The sequence below is a fragment of the Aquila chrysaetos genome, chromosome 2 (assembly GCF_900496995.4).
Source record: "Aquila chrysaetos chrysaetos chromosome 2, bAquChr1.4, whole genome shotgun sequence".
In the NCBI taxonomy this organism is placed as follows: domain Eukaryota; kingdom Metazoa; phylum Chordata; class Aves; order Accipitriformes; family Accipitridae; genus Aquila; species Aquila chrysaetos.
In genome coordinates this window covers 57,638,567-57,656,395 of record NC_044005.1, presented here as the reverse complement: position 1 = coordinate 57,656,395, position 17,829 = coordinate 57,638,567, and the positions used below count along the sequence as shown (strand labels likewise).

The 17,829-nt window shown below is 44.0% G+C and overlaps 1 protein-coding gene and 1 long non-coding RNA gene across 3 annotated transcripts in view; one reads left to right on the top strand and one right to left on the bottom strand.

Annotated features, from left to right (window-relative positions):
* The window catches only part of TRAF3IP2 (TRAF3 interacting protein 2), a 28,102-nt gene extending 25,307 nt beyond the window's left edge, over positions 1–2,795 (top strand). Inside the window, 1 exon segment of the mRNA XM_030033778.2 lies at positions 2,191–2,795. Within this exon segment, the coding sequence (XP_029889638.1) occupies positions 2,191–2,337 (147 nt within the window). The 3' untranslated portion in view covers positions 2,338–2,795.
* Positions 1,994–16,845, bottom strand: LOC121233667. 2 transcript variants are annotated; one of them, XR_005933601.1, is made up of 3 exons: positions 16,503–16,845; positions 13,076–13,251; positions 1,994–2,559 (listed from the first exon to the last, which is right to left on the bottom strand). It is a non-coding gene; the product is annotated as an uncharacterized LOC121233667 (long non-coding RNA). The 2 variants fall into 2 exon arrangements; XR_005933602.1 differs by having other exon boundaries at positions 13,076–13,210.
* Positions 16,846–17,829: the final 984 nt, after the last annotated feature.

Below are 17,829 nucleotides of genomic sequence, written 5' to 3'. Positions count from 1 at the left end.
ACAATGACAGCTGCTGTCACGTGGCAAAGAAAAGCCCCCTTCTCACTTTCTCTGCTCTCCTTCTGGATCAAAATAGCAGCTATAGTTACCCCTTTACCCCTACACACCTCCCTCAGGTTGAAATTCTTGCCAGAGTTGATAAGCATGCAGGTGGTTTTTGCACCGAGTTCATTATGGAGGATATTAAATGGAATTGGCCACAGGAGCAGTTCTGGAAGAAAGGAGCAGAGCCTGTCCCTGGATGTATAGCGCCTCTCTCATTATATCCCCACTTGCTGGTTTCTTACCTACTATACATTTCTCACACTAATTTCCATCTTTTCAAGCTTAACTAATGATTTCCCATGTGGACCAATATCAAATGCTTTACTGAAGTCCAGACCAACTATGCCTACTGCATTTCCTTCCTCCAAAAAATGTAGTTTCTTATCAAAGACAGAGAGACGGCTCATTTGGTAAACCCTTGCTGTATTTCAGTGCATTTCCTTCTATAGCTCTTAACAAGATTTAGTAAAGAAACAAATTTTACATAATAAGCGTGCACGTAAACATAATTATCTTTGTGTCTCCCAGTAACGTTTGAATCTCCTGGCCAATTTCAAACAGCTTTGTCAAAGGAGTAAAGTTCACAAAGATTAAAATCCATTCCTGTGCAAAAACAGACTCGCAGGTGGAGGCAAGAAACGTTATTCATGCTCCTACCAAAGGGAACGCTGCAGGATCTTGCCCTTGTTGGGCAGTGAGGTGTCCACCTGGAAGAACAACATTTTAAAACCTCCACTTTGCGGAGATGGTTGACCAAAGCCTATACTTTCTCAATCACTGGAGAAAGAGGAAAGCCAGGCTTGATAGATACCTCTGCCACTCACCAAGCTGCTTGCTCAGAAGCCTAGGTGAGGTCAGACTAATGGGTCTGTAGGTGCCTGTGTGACTTACCTCCTTCTTCTTACACAAAAATCGTACAGATCTAACAAAGTGGTTGCATTGATTAACACAAACCGCTCCCTGAGCAGTGGAAATGATGCAGCCTCGTTCCTACGGCTGTACAGGCCAAGGAAAAGACAGCCAATTTGAGAAGCATGAGGCTTTGGAATGAAAGATTTGGACTGCAGCTAGGCTGTTTGCTGGCAGGCAGGACGTGTGCTGCCCCTGCCAGGGCATCCCCTGGCAAGGAGCCAGAGACATGGTCCACGCCAGCAGCTTTTTTGCTCTGTCCTCTTGGAGCTAGCTCCGCTCGCTTGACAGGGGTTCTGCTGCTCCTAACAGGGGCCACCTTGGGAGAATACTGCCCTGCTGAATAAGTTCTCCAAAAAGAAATCTCCACCTCCACGGTGGACATGAGCTGGTTTTGGTCAAGGATCAGTCTTTGACCCTGTTAATGAGTGGTATGATAATAGCCCTTCACTCCTACACATCCAGGCTGTCCATACGGAAACCTCCCAAGGCTGTGGAGACATGGGAACATGAGGTCTGAGCAGGCTCCTCTCCATCAGCCCGCTGTCACTGTCCAGGGGCATGGTGGTCCCAGTTTCATTGTTAATGGACATAGCCAACCCCTCTGAAAGGCTGCATCTTTCCCAGGATGCAGGGAGTGGTGGAGGTTTGACCCTGCTAATCTGGAGACGCATTAGCCTCTCCTCGGGCTCAGCATTGGCCTCAACCTCCTGCTGAGGAGGTGGCCAGAGGACACCACACTTGGTGAAGGAAGGTGCAAGGGGAGGGGGAAGAAGGCTACCAGGATAAGAAATGCTCCCCTGGGGTCCTGCTCTTTCCCTATTGATTCTCGTCCCAAGGTTGAACATGTTGTGTAGATCCTTCAGCAGCTACTAAAGTGGCAGCCTTTCCCTGGTAGGGGCACTGAAATGCCTCCCTTCTCTTCTCAATGTTTATTTTCACAAGCCTTTAGATGCCTGTCATTGAGATCAGATTGCCTTTGAAACGTGGTGAAATTAGCCAATGTGATGGCAGAAAAGAAAGAGAGACAGGCAAGCTGTGAGATCACACGAAGTTCATTTATTTAGGAACCCAAATACAATTCTGAAGCCAAATTAAAATTTCTTGTTGTTACGGGAAGTGCCTAGAACAGACAAAATGAAATCTTGCTTGGCAGAGTCTGATGGAATCTGCAAGGTTCTGGTACAGATTCAGGAGGATTTATGGGATTTTGCTTTTTTTCCATTTGTTTTTCAGGAACACGTGCCTACCTGGCTGCAGAACACTCACATTTATAACTGGCCAAAGAATAAGAAGAACATCCTTTTGCGGTTACTGAGGGAGGAGGAATACGTTGCTCCTCCAGTAGGACCTTTACCAACACTCCAGGTTGTGCCATTATGAACGTTATTACTTACAGTGCACGACAAGCAGTTGTTAAAGGGTTGTTCTTGGCAGAGGGCCAAGGCTCTTCCAGATGGCTCTTTTTGATGACAGAAGACACTCTTTCTGCAAAAGGAATTGGTTGTCTTGGGTAACTCAGGCTCGACTTGTTCTCTACCATGTTAAACATCTACTTCTGAAGCTGATGGGACAGAACTCTTTTCTCTAGATTTTTTAAATAAGCTGCAAATGGAAAGAATGCCCAGTTTTATTTTAACATCTGTTTTTAACATATTCCTTTATTAGTCGATATAGCAAACAAATACCAGAAATAATGTCGCAATAAGTGTAAAATAAAAATTACATCCTCCTTTTTGCTCAGGGTTTCTTTAAAGATATTCCTGCCTTGTATAGCATTATCGAACAGTTAATTTGTATAAACACTATTAAATATGTTTGCCTTTTGTAAGGCAACCTTATATATTGCGTCAGCTTTTATTATTGCTGGGAACAACGGAGGAATGGTAACTGTTGGGTAACGCAAGTTTTCCTTAGCCTGTCTTGCATAAAGACACTGTCTTCAATTAGAGGACTCTCAGATCTGAAATCTCTGGAGTTCCATTTCCTTACAGCTTGGCCCCTAACACCTTCAGCATGTTGCAGCAATAGTTCACAAAAGGAGAGCTAAACGCATGACTACGTGTGTGCTGTCAGTACCGTGGAACGCTACAGTACTTTTTATAGCAGGCCTTTTGCTTCATTACTGCTCTTCGTCCCTTATTTAAAACAGAGCATGTCAAAGGACAATTGGCATTTGGAAAGCCAGCGATTGTTAAGAGAAATAACATTGACTCTACAACTTGTATGCAGTATGAAACAATAAAATAATCAAAGATGTTGGAGAGCCATGGGGTGTTAGCAACCAGGAAGGTTCAACAGCATCACATCTGCTAAAATTTGAACTTTTTTTCACAGAGCACACGACTTTAGTGAGGGTTCTTTTTTTAAAACTGCCTTAACCTTACTGAGGTAACAGTGGATCGCATTTTCTTAAAATTCCACAGCCCTTATTCTTTAGAGTAGTTGTACAAGAATGTCCTGCTCTGATACAGAGCACTTCATGCCTGCTCAATGCAGGCTCTTTCCAAGATCCTCCTCAGCTTTATTATTTGTTATAGAATGACTCAAACACAGCTTTATAAAAAAGTACATGTGTTTGGTAGTCCAAAAGTAAATTAGCCCAGAAGCTGATACTCCTGTTACATTACCCAAATTATTTAATTAGCTTTCCATGAAGGTGATGCCAGTGTGGTGTGTTGATACAGGACGTGCTTTGTGGTGCTGATGAGAAACAACTGAAGAACCACATTGCAGATATACTCAGATTTTCCTTTAGCAGGCTTTTGCATAAAGAGTTGCAGCCATTTAAGAGAACTGGGAGAAGGGTGTAGCCAGTGTTGCCAACTCTTATAATTTTGATTGAGGTATTTATTTGCTGTGCTTCTTACAACTCCGATTCTAAAGGGAAGCTCAACAACTGAAATAATAGGCTAATACCTACCGTGCCAGCAGCTTCTTGACAAGGCACAATAAAGTTGTGTTAGGTAGTGGTACTTCTAGTTACCTACTTGCGTGTGGGGAGGGGAGATCCATTTTCCATGTGATAAAATGAAAAACTAAGCTTCCAATTAAGAAAATAACTTTCTAGTATATGGTGACAAGCCTCAAATCATGACAGAAATCCTTCTTAAAAGGTCAACAAAGTGAAGACAAAAGGAGTGGGATGTGGGTACCTAAACATCGACATTTAGGGTCACTTGAGTGCCCTACAGTATTGAGCTCAGCCTCCAGGTTGAGCAAGTCTCCTGAAATGCTATGGCGTATCTGCCGACTCGATATGGCCGTCTCCGGTACTTTAAGATATCTGAAGCGTTTTAACACTGTGAACTAGTCTGTCTCAAATGGCTTCTGAGCCCCTTAGCCAAGTTCTACCACATTTAATAGGGAGAAGCTCAAAGATACTAAGTGCCTACGAGTTTCATGGAAATACTTAACCTGAGCAAAGAGCTAGCCCCAAACCTGCATGCTGCGGAGGGAGAGGCTGCGGGGGTTCAGGCCAGGGGAGGTCTCTTCCCAGAGGTGGGCAGCTGGCCAGCCAGCGCTCACAGGAGTCACAGCTGGCCACCCTGCCCCTGGACGGGGCTGGCAGGGCGCTGGGAGGGCTTTCAGGGTGCACAGTCTGGGTAAGGCTGGAGGAGAGAAATCTGTAGGGCATGAGGCTGTGTCGGTTTTGCTGCTTGCAAAGCAGCATATTAGGGAGCGCAGTTAAGCATTCAAAATGATTAGCGAGGCTGGGTAGTAAATTCCTTTCATCATTTTGGCTGTCATCCTAAAATATGTGCTCTAGATTTACCACAGATTTGCTTGGTTTGGGCCAGGGAATTTCATTAAGTAACTCCTGCATCATGTGATACACAAGGTTGCATTAAATGGTCCAGTGATCATTTCTATTCTTCTGTTTCAATGATCCTTTTCTGAAAAACAATGCTAGCAGAGTGAGGAAGAAAAACTAAGCATTAGTGTTTAGGAATTACAAAGACCCCAATCTATTTAACTGCTGGGGCATTATTTTTTTTTAATTGAATAACAATTCCCAGGATTCATTGATCTTTACATTAGTTAGAGCATCCTACAAGGACAGAAACCATGATGGGGAGAGTGTGAGTAATGAGCTAGCAGCCTAGTGAATCATTTCCCCTAAAGCTTTGTATTTGTAGAGAGACAGATGGTGGGAGCTGTGAAGAGGGAGAGGGAGGAGAAAAGCCTTTTTTTGCAAACAACAAAAGTAGGGATAGAGGACAGTGAAAAAAAGAAATAATCAGCAGGTAAGGGAGAAGAAGAGGCTGAGAATACACCAGCTGTTTCAAAACTAACGCGTTAATGTTAAAAAGGATTAGGGTTAAGGGAAAATATAGGAAGGAAATTACAGAAAACAAGAGCTTTGTGGCCAAGAGGGGAAAAATTTACCAAGAGCAGCCCTAAAAATATGTTTGTAGATGAACTCTTGAGTCAGTTATTAACTTTATGTGTAAATAATGGGGAAGTAGCTGAAAGTATGCAAGTCTCCCTCCCGCAGGCTGGCAGGTACCCACAGAGGCAAAAGGCATTGCTTGAACGGCGACAGTAACGCTGGGGGTTTCTCTCACAGCGTCTGTACATTTGCAAGGGGCGTGTGGGAGAGGAAGTACACTGTCCCTAATGTGGAAAATAAGAAGCAAAGCAAGAGAGTTACATACTTAATGCTGGGATGAGTGCAGCATTAAGATAGAGACAGAGATCATTGAGAAAGAGCCTGCTTTGCAGGCTTGCCAAAGCTGAGATGACATTAATGCATGTAAAGATTTTTTTATGCAAGCCACCTCTGTGACAAAAATATGATTGTAAAGTTTTTATCCCAAAGTTAAGCTAGATCGGCCTCTCCAGTGAGGGAAGCGTACGGCAGTTCTAGTACAAAGTTAATCCAATAAAGCCTTGCATGCAAGACATGAAATGCTGCCCTAAGAGCTCATTTTCTCCTGGAAGGCTCTTAACTGCTATCATTTGGTGCCATTTAAGAACATAAAGCAGCAGACATCCCTGCAGCCTCTCTGGGACCAGCAGCAAGGCAGATAACGAAGCTGGCTCATTAGAGCAGCTCCACCGAAGGGCACCTTGCTAGGAGCATGCCCTTCCTTTGGCTCCAGCCAGCGACCAGGCTGCAGGTACTGGAGATCCGGGCACCTTCATAACAGCATCAGTCCGGGCAGCAAACTTTGGTGACATGGTCAGCTCCACAATGAGATGTACGGATGGAGGAAAAGGAGCAACTGCCACCATTGTCATGCTTCTAGGTTGTCTGATTGGAGACGCTGGTAAAGCTGAGGGAGATGATACCTGGTCTTAAAAGGTCACGGAGGGGGAGAAGAGGGAGCTACGTGGCCTCACATTGCAAAAGGTCTACTGTGGTAACAAAGAAAAACACACCTCGGAGAGTTTCCTCACCCTCAGCATGCAGAACAGGTGCACGTTATCTTCCAAAGCAAACACCTCTCTTGTTATGCTTTGGCTTTAATTTAACAGGTTCCCCCACGCCCACACCTGCGGGAGTCTGCCACTGTTTAACGTGTGTTTGGGAAACAGATCCTGCCTGGAAGGTCACGGCTTTCAGAGGTCTCTCCCTCCACCACCCTTTATCACAAAGTTGCTGCAGGAAAGCACTCCCTTAATACTGGGTTTGCAGTACCGATGGGCTAGTGCTGATCCTTCTCCCCGCTCCCCGACACAGGTCTTCTGAAGTTCAAGGCTGGCACGCAGCACACCAGTGTCGTTAGAAATCTCCACTGTGTCATTTCTGCTCGAGCTGTGCCAATAGCTGCTCACACGGGTCGCCGCAGCCAGCAGGAACCGCGCTGGCACACGAACACCTCACAAAAGCCGCTTGCGAAGCCCTCTCTGAGATGCTAGGGCTTCAGACACGCACCTCTCCCACCTTGTCTAATGCTGTCATAATTAGTAAAGGAAGAACAGTATCTGTGTTTGTGCGATATTTGTATTAAAACAGTTATTGTGAACAGTGAGAGGTGTTCTCTGGTCCGCAGGAGAAGCGTGTCTGGAGCACGCAGAGGCATCCATCGTGCGCCTGCTCTGAGCCACAGCCGCAGACGGGTGCTGGATGCTGCTGCCCGTGCAGGCAAAGCCAAACCAGGCTCCGAGACACCAGCCCACAGGACGAGGCAGCAGAGTAGCAGCCTCCCCAGTGCCAGCTCCAAATTAAGCCAGGAGTAAGCTGGAAGAGCTCAGCCCACTCCAGCTTTTGCAGGCTCGGAGCCCTGCCTCAGCCTGATCACAGAGCCGTGCACAGACCACCAGCTGTGTGTCCCTCTCTGTGGCCAACATCACTTGTAAACAAACAAAAAAACATCTAAAACTAAGTTTCCCAGCCTGACCAGATCTGCCAGCTAGGCTACATTTTGAGGGCTTGCTGGTGTAGACGGGACCAGACAAATACAAATGCACGTATCCTCCGTCACGGCTCTGGGCACTGCACACTGTTGTGCCGATCTGTGCAAACTGGAAGAAATGCCACCAAAAGCAAAGGCAGGATTTTTTTTAACTATTTGTTCTTCATTGAAAGGTATCAGGAACTTCTCCCATTTCCAGAGGGGGAGAGGGCAAGCATCTGCTTGCCCACCTAACCCTCAGGTCAGGGGAGCTTCACAGCAACTTCTGCAGCCGCCAAGCCCATGGGGCTAATGGACAGATCCAGGGAATCTCAGGAGAAACACAGATGGACCCAGTGGGTGTAAATCCCTGCAGGACTGGCTGTTGTGGAAAGCGGTGGCCTAAATCCTGCCAGGGAGTAGGCAACTTCCCAGCACCTAGTTGCAGGTTGGGCAGATGAAGTCCTCTGTTGTATCGTACCAGTCTTCGAAGGTGGGGGGAAATGGATGCTGTGGGAAAGCCCCAGAGAACCACAGAAGTGTGGGTTTTCTGGGGCTGCAGAAAAAGGTACTGTAATGGCAGACACTGAACAAGAAACAGTGATTAAAATAGTTAATTAAAATTGATTTAAAAAATCATGACCAGCACCACCTGCAGTGAGCTCATTCTGGCTGAATTTCATTCTTTGGATTTTCCACTTTTTTTCTAAAGGAGTGTATTCTGGAAATACTATCTTGGAGGCTCTCTTCAAAGCCACCTTCCTTTACTTGGGCTGACAGTCCTTACAACATGCCTGTTCTGTTTTTCATCAGCTACCTCCAGTGAAAATCTGCTAAATGTGATGCTTTGTGACTGGCATGTTCGGCACTGCAATGCTCTCATGTGCCAGCCTCAGGATTTCCAGCAAGCAGCAGGTGCTGCAGTCCACTGTTAAAAAGCCTGCAGTCTTCAAAAGAAGCAATTTAGCGAGAAAGATTTCTAAAGAGATAACACTCCTGGGGATTGAGTTGAACGGCCCAGGAGCAGCAAGTGCATCAAAGAGTCTTTCATCCCTAGGCTGGGAGAGAGAATTGAGCCTGGCTTGGCACTGACCAAACCCAGTGAAGTTAGTATCTGGTTGCACCACTTCAATTCTCAGTGGGCATTGTGTACATCTCACTCACACGTGTGAATGCACACAGCCAGATGCACACAACACCCATCATAGTCTTCCTCCCAGATCTTCCCTCCAAGCAGGTCGTGCAGAGACACTGAGATCCAGCCTCAGCATCGATACGAGCACTAGTGGCTCCCAAATGCCAAATTAACAGCACACAGCAGACAAGTGACCATTTCTCTTTACAGCAGACTAAAGATATCCCTACCAACAACGATCCCAGGTGCTCGGTACTGGCTTTCCCCATGTACAGGGAGGGCAGTGGGTCAGGCACTGAAAAATCATTTGGAAAACAGAAGTTTTATTCTCCACTTTACTACTGCATTGCTGCAGACAGCAGAAAGTTATCAACTCACTCTGCTCCAGCCTCCTTACCTAAGAAGCTGAGACGATAGCAAACTGGCCACTCAGGTAAAGTTACTGAAGACTTATTGATTAAAGTACTACGTGCATACAAACAGTATTTATTTTTATGGGTCCATTCTCCTCCCAGCCTTACTAGAGAGACACTTTCTTCTTGAAGCACCGGCTGTGTAGAAGCTGAAACAGCAGAAAGCCAGCATTAAGACTGTCCCAAAAGAGAGATGAAGCGGGGCCTCTTTAAATAGGCACAATAGAAACTGAGAAGACAGACAGGAAGTACGATACAGAAGTGAGAAAGAGGAAGGGAACTATACGGTAATAAAATTCAATGAAGTAGCAAAACTAACCAAAGATTCATCTTTTTTGGCTTCATGCTTTAAATTTTAAAAGAGGTAAAATAATTTAGCATTTACTATTTTTAAAATGAAGAGGGAAAAAACAGCAAAACAGTATTTTCCTCCAGGCTTTTGTGTCCTGTTTCAACTTATTCGTTGGAAACCAACCTATTAAAGCAGCACAGTCCCTCCTGAGGACACGGCCATACCAACGCCGATTTGGTGTATCGGTATATCAGCAGTCAAGAGACATCTTGCTGCATCAAGACAAGACAGCCAGGTACAAAGTACATGGAAAAACAAAGAGGTTTCCTCTAACACAACGAATGAAAACTGCACATCTCAAACCCTCACATCTGTTGATTGATGCAGTCCAGACTCCTTGCTCATTCCAGGCTGAAGTTAATTACTCCCAGGAGAAATCAACAGGTTGAATTTTAAAGCTCTGGGCTGGATGGAGTTCAGCATCCAGTGAAACAGGTCACAAAATTCACGCCACTGTCAGGGCACTGCTATGGGGGAATGGTGAAACCTGTCCCTGGACAATGGCGTGAATTTTGTGACCTGTTTCACTGGAGCTATGCTAGGAAAAAAAGCATCATCCCCATCAAACCAGCTTGGGGTTTTTTGTTTCTGTTGCCCGTATTTCTCAGGCCTGCACATTTCCCTGTTTTTGATGTCTTACGGAGTAGCTTGTCTTGAACTGCCCGATGCTCCTCGCCCCAATGGCAGTTTCCAGTACAAAAAAAGGTTAACCTGGAGACCCACATCAGGCTCAGCCTGTGCGTCCCTATACAAAATCAACATTCGGTCTGGTGTGACCCCATACTGCCTTCACACAAGCTTGGGAGGTCAAAGAAGAGGTGTAGCCAAGCAGCGCTATCGTATGGAGACAGAGTGGTGCTTGGGAAAATTATTCAGGGCATTTCTACATTAAGGTTGGTTCAAGCCTACATGTGTGGTGGTACCCAAACTGGTCTTTAGTAGATAGCAAGAAGGCAAGCCTTTACAAGATACTGTCTGTGAAACAGCATTAGTGAGAAAATCCAGTGAGTGCCAGAAAATCTGGTGTCACATCGCTTGTGACAAAGCTCAGAAAAATGAATGCCTTCAAGGAGGCAGAGCAGCCCTTGACCTACCTGCTCCCTACGACCAGAACAGTTCTAGGCACATCACAGGGAAATACATTTTATCCTACCAGATGTACAGTGTACAAACACAGGTTGCAAACAGCATGTCTGCGAGCTCCTAGCTTGTCAGACAAGTCTCAGTGTCTCAAACCCTAGCGCACGCTGGGATTTAGCAGGCTTTCAAGGCATTTTGCATCAGCCCAGATATTGGCTCTGCTACTATTATGCAGTGTATGTGCAATCACCCAGCTAAAAGCATGGTTTCAGTTCTGATTTCTCTTTTTTCTCACGTGCTTCCATTAGCTAACCTCTAATCAAAAGAAGCTAATAATTTCTCATGTGTCATCTGTATTTTACAATATTAGAGCCAGCTACAGAGATAGCTGCTCTGTGCCTAACGCTGAAAACCAGAAGGCTGTTCTTACGAAGAGCTTACAGTCTGAGTCTATCTGGGATTTGAGTGGCTAACTAAAATCCTTTGCAAATTATCTGTCGCTTCTTTGTAAGCCCTGCTTCCTTTCTTTACGTCTGAATTTGGACTGGGGATAATGAACTTCCTGTATCATAGACCAGGATACAAGGAAACTCATTGTACACTCACCAAGGAAGAGTATATCAGTAAGTAGCTTATAAGGCAGCTCTGAAGGGTCTTGTTAGAATGACTTATTCTCCGACTTTCAGTGGTTTGATTAAGTGGATCATGTGATAAACACTTATAATGAACTTCTTCAGATGCTGCCAGGGGAAACCCAGCAGATAAAATGCTGAATCCCACGGCATTGCTCTCTGCATAACAAACTGATTACAAAGACGGAAAAATCATGCAATTCACTGGCTGCTTCTCCTACTCAGGACAGCACAACAGTGTTATACAATTTTCTCTGTGCTGCCCCAAATTAAAATATCCTTGCTACTAAATCCAGTTCAAACTAGTGCAATTTTCCTCCTACAACTCACCAGGCAGATTACAGCTAAATGTAACCACCTGTGAGCAAGCCTAGTCAGGCTTCTGAGTGATTTCTTTCTTATTAAAGAAAACAAAATAATACAAACAAACAAAAAAGCCCCAACCAAACAAAAACTGAGCATAAACTCACAAGTAACATATGCTAGTGTCATTTGTTTAAAAAAAGCAAATCTAAGTCAACCTGAAGCACCACAGGGTAAACCTCATTTCATTGACAAGTGAGAGCGGTCAAACAGCAGGCCACGTTCAAGAGCATCCCTTGCAGTTTTGGCCAATACCTGTAGGACCAATGACCAGGGTAAGATACCAGCACCTGCTATGCTCTCTCCTCACCCCAGTTAGCAGCTCATTGTTTCTGCTTCTCAGCAGCACAGCCTCTCGTCTTTAATGCACTCTCCCAAGCTGTCTCCACAGAACAAGCTACAGTGCCTCTGCAAAAGGCATCCTGGCTCAGGGACGAAGCATGGGATGTACTTGTTCCTGCCCCGTCAGCACAAATTACGGCGCTGCTTCTCCAAGGCCAGTGCTGTATCACTGACTCGGGTGTCAGCTGTAGCACATGTGATGGATGGGGTGCCTTTAAGAAAGTCTTCTTCAGGTCCTGGGACTGAGATGAGGGAAAGACCCCAATAACCTCTGCTGCCTGAGTAGCAATACCCGCGTACTCCTGCTACCACGGGCGAGAGCTGTTTGCACCAGGACACGCATGTTGGGCTGGTCCAATACCTGATTAAAGGATCTGTAAAGGCTCTGCTATGCAGAAAAGGGCTAAGAGCTCTGCTGGCACTTTCAGGTGTCAGGGTAGAGGGGGCAACCACTTCAGCTGGGTATGGTACTGCTGTCAGTGAGCTCATGGAGAGATACACAAGTGCTGGGCTCTAAGTGAGGTAACTGGTTTGACTTGGGACCCTTAATTCAGCAAAGGTGGGGGGGGACACGGGGGGTGTGGATGATGCCCCTCCTTTTAGCTCCTTACTGACACCAGGTTTTCCCCAGTCCAGATCCCAGACCTTACAAAGTGGTAGCTGCGATGGCAGAAGCTGCAAAGCCAGCCCCCAGTAATGCCTGTCCTCAGGCTCCCTCACTCCCTGTCATCCCACTGAGTAATCCGCTCTTCAGGGTCACTGGGTGAATCGCCTTAAAGGGAATTGCTTTGGGAGTTCTGGTGTCAGGACAAACAAGGAGGTAAAGGGTGGTAAACGTCATGTCACCTCAGCAGTTCTGTCCTGCACATCACCAGTAGGTCTGACATCCGTCAATGACGCGCAGTGGAACCAAACTGGCAGTGCTAATTCCTCCACCACACATACAGCCCTTGCATTTCCCTCTTGCTCAGCAGCCAGTACGCACAATGCAAGAGTGCCCAGCCTGGCACAGAAGTGCAATTGCTTGTGCATCATCGCTAGAAAGCCTGTATGGCCAAAAGCCTGCTTTTGCACAGCACTTCGGAGAATGATCTTGGTTTTATGGCTGGCACCTCACTGTGGTCCCCACTCCGTTTGCTCCTCATGCACGTGAGCAGCCCCACATAGCCTGTCCGTTGTACTGAGCAGTGTGTTATGCCACCCCACTGACTACCAGTGTATTAAACCACTAGACACGCACAGACATGCAGGCAACCTTGCAAATGAGATCCTGCGCTTGCAGTTTGCATGGACACTAGAGCTGGCCCAGAGCCAAGTCTAGGAGCATTCCTGAAGTACAATACCAACATATTAACACGCTACATGGGATGACAGACTCATCGCACCTAGTGCAGCTGCTATAAAGAGTCCTAGGGATGAAATAATTGCCAGATGAAGAACACATACATGATTATCAAACTGACCTGTCAAATGAATCACAGCATCAGAGAGGTGTGTGTGGGGGGGGTGCCTTGCTCCCTGGCTTGACCCATCAGAATACTTATCCACCAGTTCTGCTTTGAGGAACAGTCCAGTGGTTATGGCATCTCACAGAAGTCCTAGCGGATGGTAAAAAACGTGTTTTTTTCAAGCAGCCAACCTGTAAATACAACTGCAGTTTAAAATGTACATCAAGCTTTGTATATCAGCTTTCCTATGCACCATTACTAGCCATTAAGTTTCCCCAGGTCATGACATTTTTCAATTAATGGGATTGTACAGGTGTAATCGAAGGGATAATATGATACCAATCAGCTCTCATCAGTTGTGATGGCATGCGAGAAAGAGGGCCTTATCTTGATTTATTTTACAGCCCAGGGGAATTCATGCATGTAATAGTGAGAAAAAAGGTATCTTTAAAACACACTTTCTATGCAACCAGTAAGAATCAATAACAATAGCAATGCTGCTATTAGTCATCAGAAAACAATGGAATTTTAATTCTGTAAACCAAGTCAGAATTTTCTCTTTAAATTATGTTCTTTCCACTTGACAAGGAAGACTCCTGGAAATGTTGGCTCATTGTCCTTCATAACATTTTGCTATTTTGAACTGAAAATACCCCCACAAAGCATTCCCTTCAATTCTACTTGCAAGTTTGGTATTTCAGATTAGGTACGGATGTTGGACATGAAAGGATTTTTCTCCCCCAGTTCACACTTAAAGCAATTCAGGTAAAAATCATTTAATTCTAGGAAGCAGCTAAAGAGGAAAAAAGCCAGTAGGTTTTGATGTTAAATTTGTGTGTCCCAAGCTCTGCGTGCCCGATTTTAAGAAACGGAACCCCTCAAATTCCCCAAGAACTAAAGGAGAGTTTTGAAAATGTGAGACGTACTGGAGCTAGGTATTCCAAATAGAAAATCAGGTTACGGTACTTCATTTTTCGCTCATCTAGCACCACAATAATTATCCTATTGTATCCTATGTAATAATCCTATTACAAAGGTCTGTTTTGAGACTTTAATATTTAAATATTTAGCAGCCGAAGAGCATCAGTGAGTGTTAAGTAACATTCCTTTCCCACTTACTAATCTTTACCACGTCTATTCCTTCTGTATGACAAAACAGATAAAGGTGTTTGTGGTTTAAACCACAGACGCTAACCTATCCACAATCTAGTCTGAAATTTTGAATTAGATCAATTTGGAGTACCATTCGGTAGCTGCTTTTTTACTAGTCTCATACTTGTATGTATTAAATATTGTCCACAGATTTCCTGTGTAGGCCTGTCCCCAGGGACTAAAAACCTGATGTACACAACTCATAAATAAAGCTAGTGAGACATGAGCAAGAAAAAGCATAGCATACTTCTGGGAATCACTCCAGGAAAATAAATATGCAAGATGGCACATCACCCTACACAAAGCTGGCAAAGGTAAAATAACATTTGGGTTTGATCATTATGGAAAATAAAATAATTCTGTGTTCATATGTACATGCTGATCTTCCACTGAAACAAAAGGGCAAAGGCAAGACCAGAGTTTGACTCACAAGAAAACAAACCTGCTGGTAACAGTTGTAGCTTATTTAATTAAATTGGGGGATCAAGTCTGAATTCAATCTCTGGCTTTCAGAAGGCCCGTGAATTCTCTGGAAATGACCACCATAATTTATTTCCTGTCTCTGTGGTTCATGACTCTTTCTATGGCATATGCTTGCTTTTAAGAGCCTATCTAAATCCTAGTATACCTTTCCCTCAACAGTCACAATGCATGACTCCATAGAAAAGTAGTATCAAAACACAGTGAAGAATGAAAGAGGAACAATAGTCTTGCTTTCCTATAATGGGCTTGGATGAACACGCCCTCCCATTTCCATCTGTGCTTTACTCTTTTTTTTCTTGAGAGTAGAATATTACATTTACTGGCATTGACTCTTTCCTCAGAGCTTATTCTTTTGCTCCCCTTCTGCTCTGCTCTCATTTTCCCAGTCTTTTCTACTTTTTTGTATAGTCTCCTGAATCCTTGTTTTCCTACCAGGTTTTGCACTACCTAGTCCCCAGTTTTGTTTACTGTTGTTATTTATTAGACAGTGAAAAGTTCAAGCCACTGTATATAAGGTATGACAATAATATGATTGCACAGAAATGCTCATTATTTAAGGGATGAATTGGCAGAAGAGACATCCTGCAACTATTTAGATTGTAGACAGATGTCTACGTGTGTTTTGCTTGGCTGTAATTTGGAAATGTACAGAATTCTTCGAGAGCAAATGTGATGTGTTCTGGCCAAGTTTTATTTCATTGTGGATTGGTCCATATTTTTGCTTGCAGGGAAGACGGCTTACTGTTGTCTTATAACTGTCTGTTGGTAATTTTGCTTGGGTTCTTAAATATTGTAAGTGAGAGTAGAATTGCACACTTCCTGTGCAGATATAGCTTTAGAGCTGCACACTTCCTGTGCAGATATAGCTTTAAAACAAGATATTTATTGATGTCACATTTCATTAAAAATTTTTAAAATTTGGAGTTTAAGAATAATATCTTAAAAGCAGTAAATAACACTATTCCAAATGTGTTTTGTTCAGGTACTCTTACTGTTGCTTTGTGTGTGGGTTTTAAAATCGCCTTATCATTTGTATGATTGAACATCCTTATGCTATCAGATATCACTACTTTTGCTGCACAAAGAACCTGTAGGAAAGTTTTTCATGCCTCTGATGAAAAGTTACTTACAATATAGGAACAGAAGTTAGATGAGAGGTATACACGCGTATCTACTGGTGTTGCACATTTGCTTACGGGACTGCAGGGCCTGACATACCTATATAGCACATGTAAGCCTTGAGGCTCCTTGAAATTTTAATTTGGGCAATAGCACACTCAGTGCACCTGATGTGTATGAGAATCCCAAGTGTGCAGGAGTGTAACGAAAAGAGAACGGGGCTGTGGGGGATATGCACATATCTAACACTGATCAGTTACTGATAGGTAACTCATTTTCTGTTCTCCTCCTGGCAGTTATCTGTATGCAGTATATATCCATATTTCCACCACAGTGTACTCAATTAGTACACAATCATTAGTTTCTTCCATGGCAGGCTCAGATTCTTAGGAGGTTGTGGTTGGAACACTTTATGTTGTATCCCATCAAGAGTTGTTAATATACCCTACATAACATCTGTCGAATTAGGAAGACAGAGCTTCAGGTTGATGCTCTGTAGATGTCTAAGATAAATAATTTTCTTGGTGAAATTGCCGGCACAGATGCTGCTCTGACAGCATATGATCTAACGGTTTACCTGGAATTGCTGTAACAATCTTAAAACAGACTTGCAGTCTGGAATGTAACTAGGTAGGAAAAGTCAAGTGAGTATCTTAAAACACTTCACTTTTTGTAGTTGACAGGGTACCTGTTACATCCCAAGTCTGGAGAGATGACTCTGTCTCCAGGAACATGTGGTTTGAGGGAAGAATTCAGAAAGATGGATTTTCTAGTTCAGATGGAGCTCCGTAACCATCATTGGCAGAAATCGGAGGATGCCATTAAGTGCTCTGTATCCATTTAGAGGAGAGGGATCTGCTGTACTCCTTCCTCACTCTTGTCACTGAAGTGATGCCCTCCAGGAGGTCATCCTAGCTGACAAAAATCATCAAGGGCATAAAATTTTTGTCAAGGATAGGGACTCCTGGTAGCTGACATGTCCAGACACAGGTTCCAGTCTGAGGTGGGAGGACAGCCATCCAGCATGCAGGCTAAGAGAGGGAACAACTTTTAAGTACAGATATCAAACCATTCCTTTGTCCAGTGGCTCCAAATGCAGGAAGTCCGTAAATTCTGCAGATACTCTATTCAGGGTATTTGGAAGCCAGGACTCTTTTGGCAAGTGGAGATTAAAATGAGTCTTACTTGATTTTGCCAAGTAATCTGGGAATTAGAAGGATTGACAGGTAAGTATAAAAGGAAACGGCTATCCCTGGAACACAGAAATCATTGTCTTGTTGACCTGTGCTGTGAAGATGTCGATTCAGAATAAGTCTATTTTGAGAAGATGCCTTCAAATGTGTTTGATTTCCTGTGTTTCGAAGAGAAGCGTCTGCTGAAATCTTTTACCCAGCTATTCTGCAGACTAAGCACAACACAAAAAAGAAGATTTTATGCAAATGCCATAATTTAATTTCTTCCTGGCACAGAGGGTAATGCCACATTCTCGCACTATTGACATGAAGCCGTATAAAATCATTAACAGTCATGATGGCTTTTCTGGTTTAGATATTTGTCCACTAGAAACGGGTTTAAGGGTCTGACTTAACTGTAAAGAGGCCATCCAAAAACTATCAGATGACAGTAACTTTCTGTCAAGACTTGTGTGGTGTCAAGATCTAACCTATATCCTGTGAGTATCCATTTCCTACAGGAAATTCATCTTTGCTACTATCATGTAACAGAATAGCAACCACCTATTCTGCACTGAAATATTTGTCTGCTTTCTGCTGTTTCAGTCTAGCAAGCATAATTTTCCTGAACTGATGGTACTTTTAGAGTAAAATGAGAGGTAAGGGTTCTGTGGTTTGAGGAATTCAAAGGCAAGTTCAATGTCTGATTCAAAAGCAAATTTTTTTGTGACAATGTGCAAACTGATGGGTTTCTTTAGCTCACTGTCTCCAACAAGAAAAAAAAAATTGAGGGATGAATTGATTTGTATTTGTGAAATATTCAGCTAATCTTCCCCCTTGACT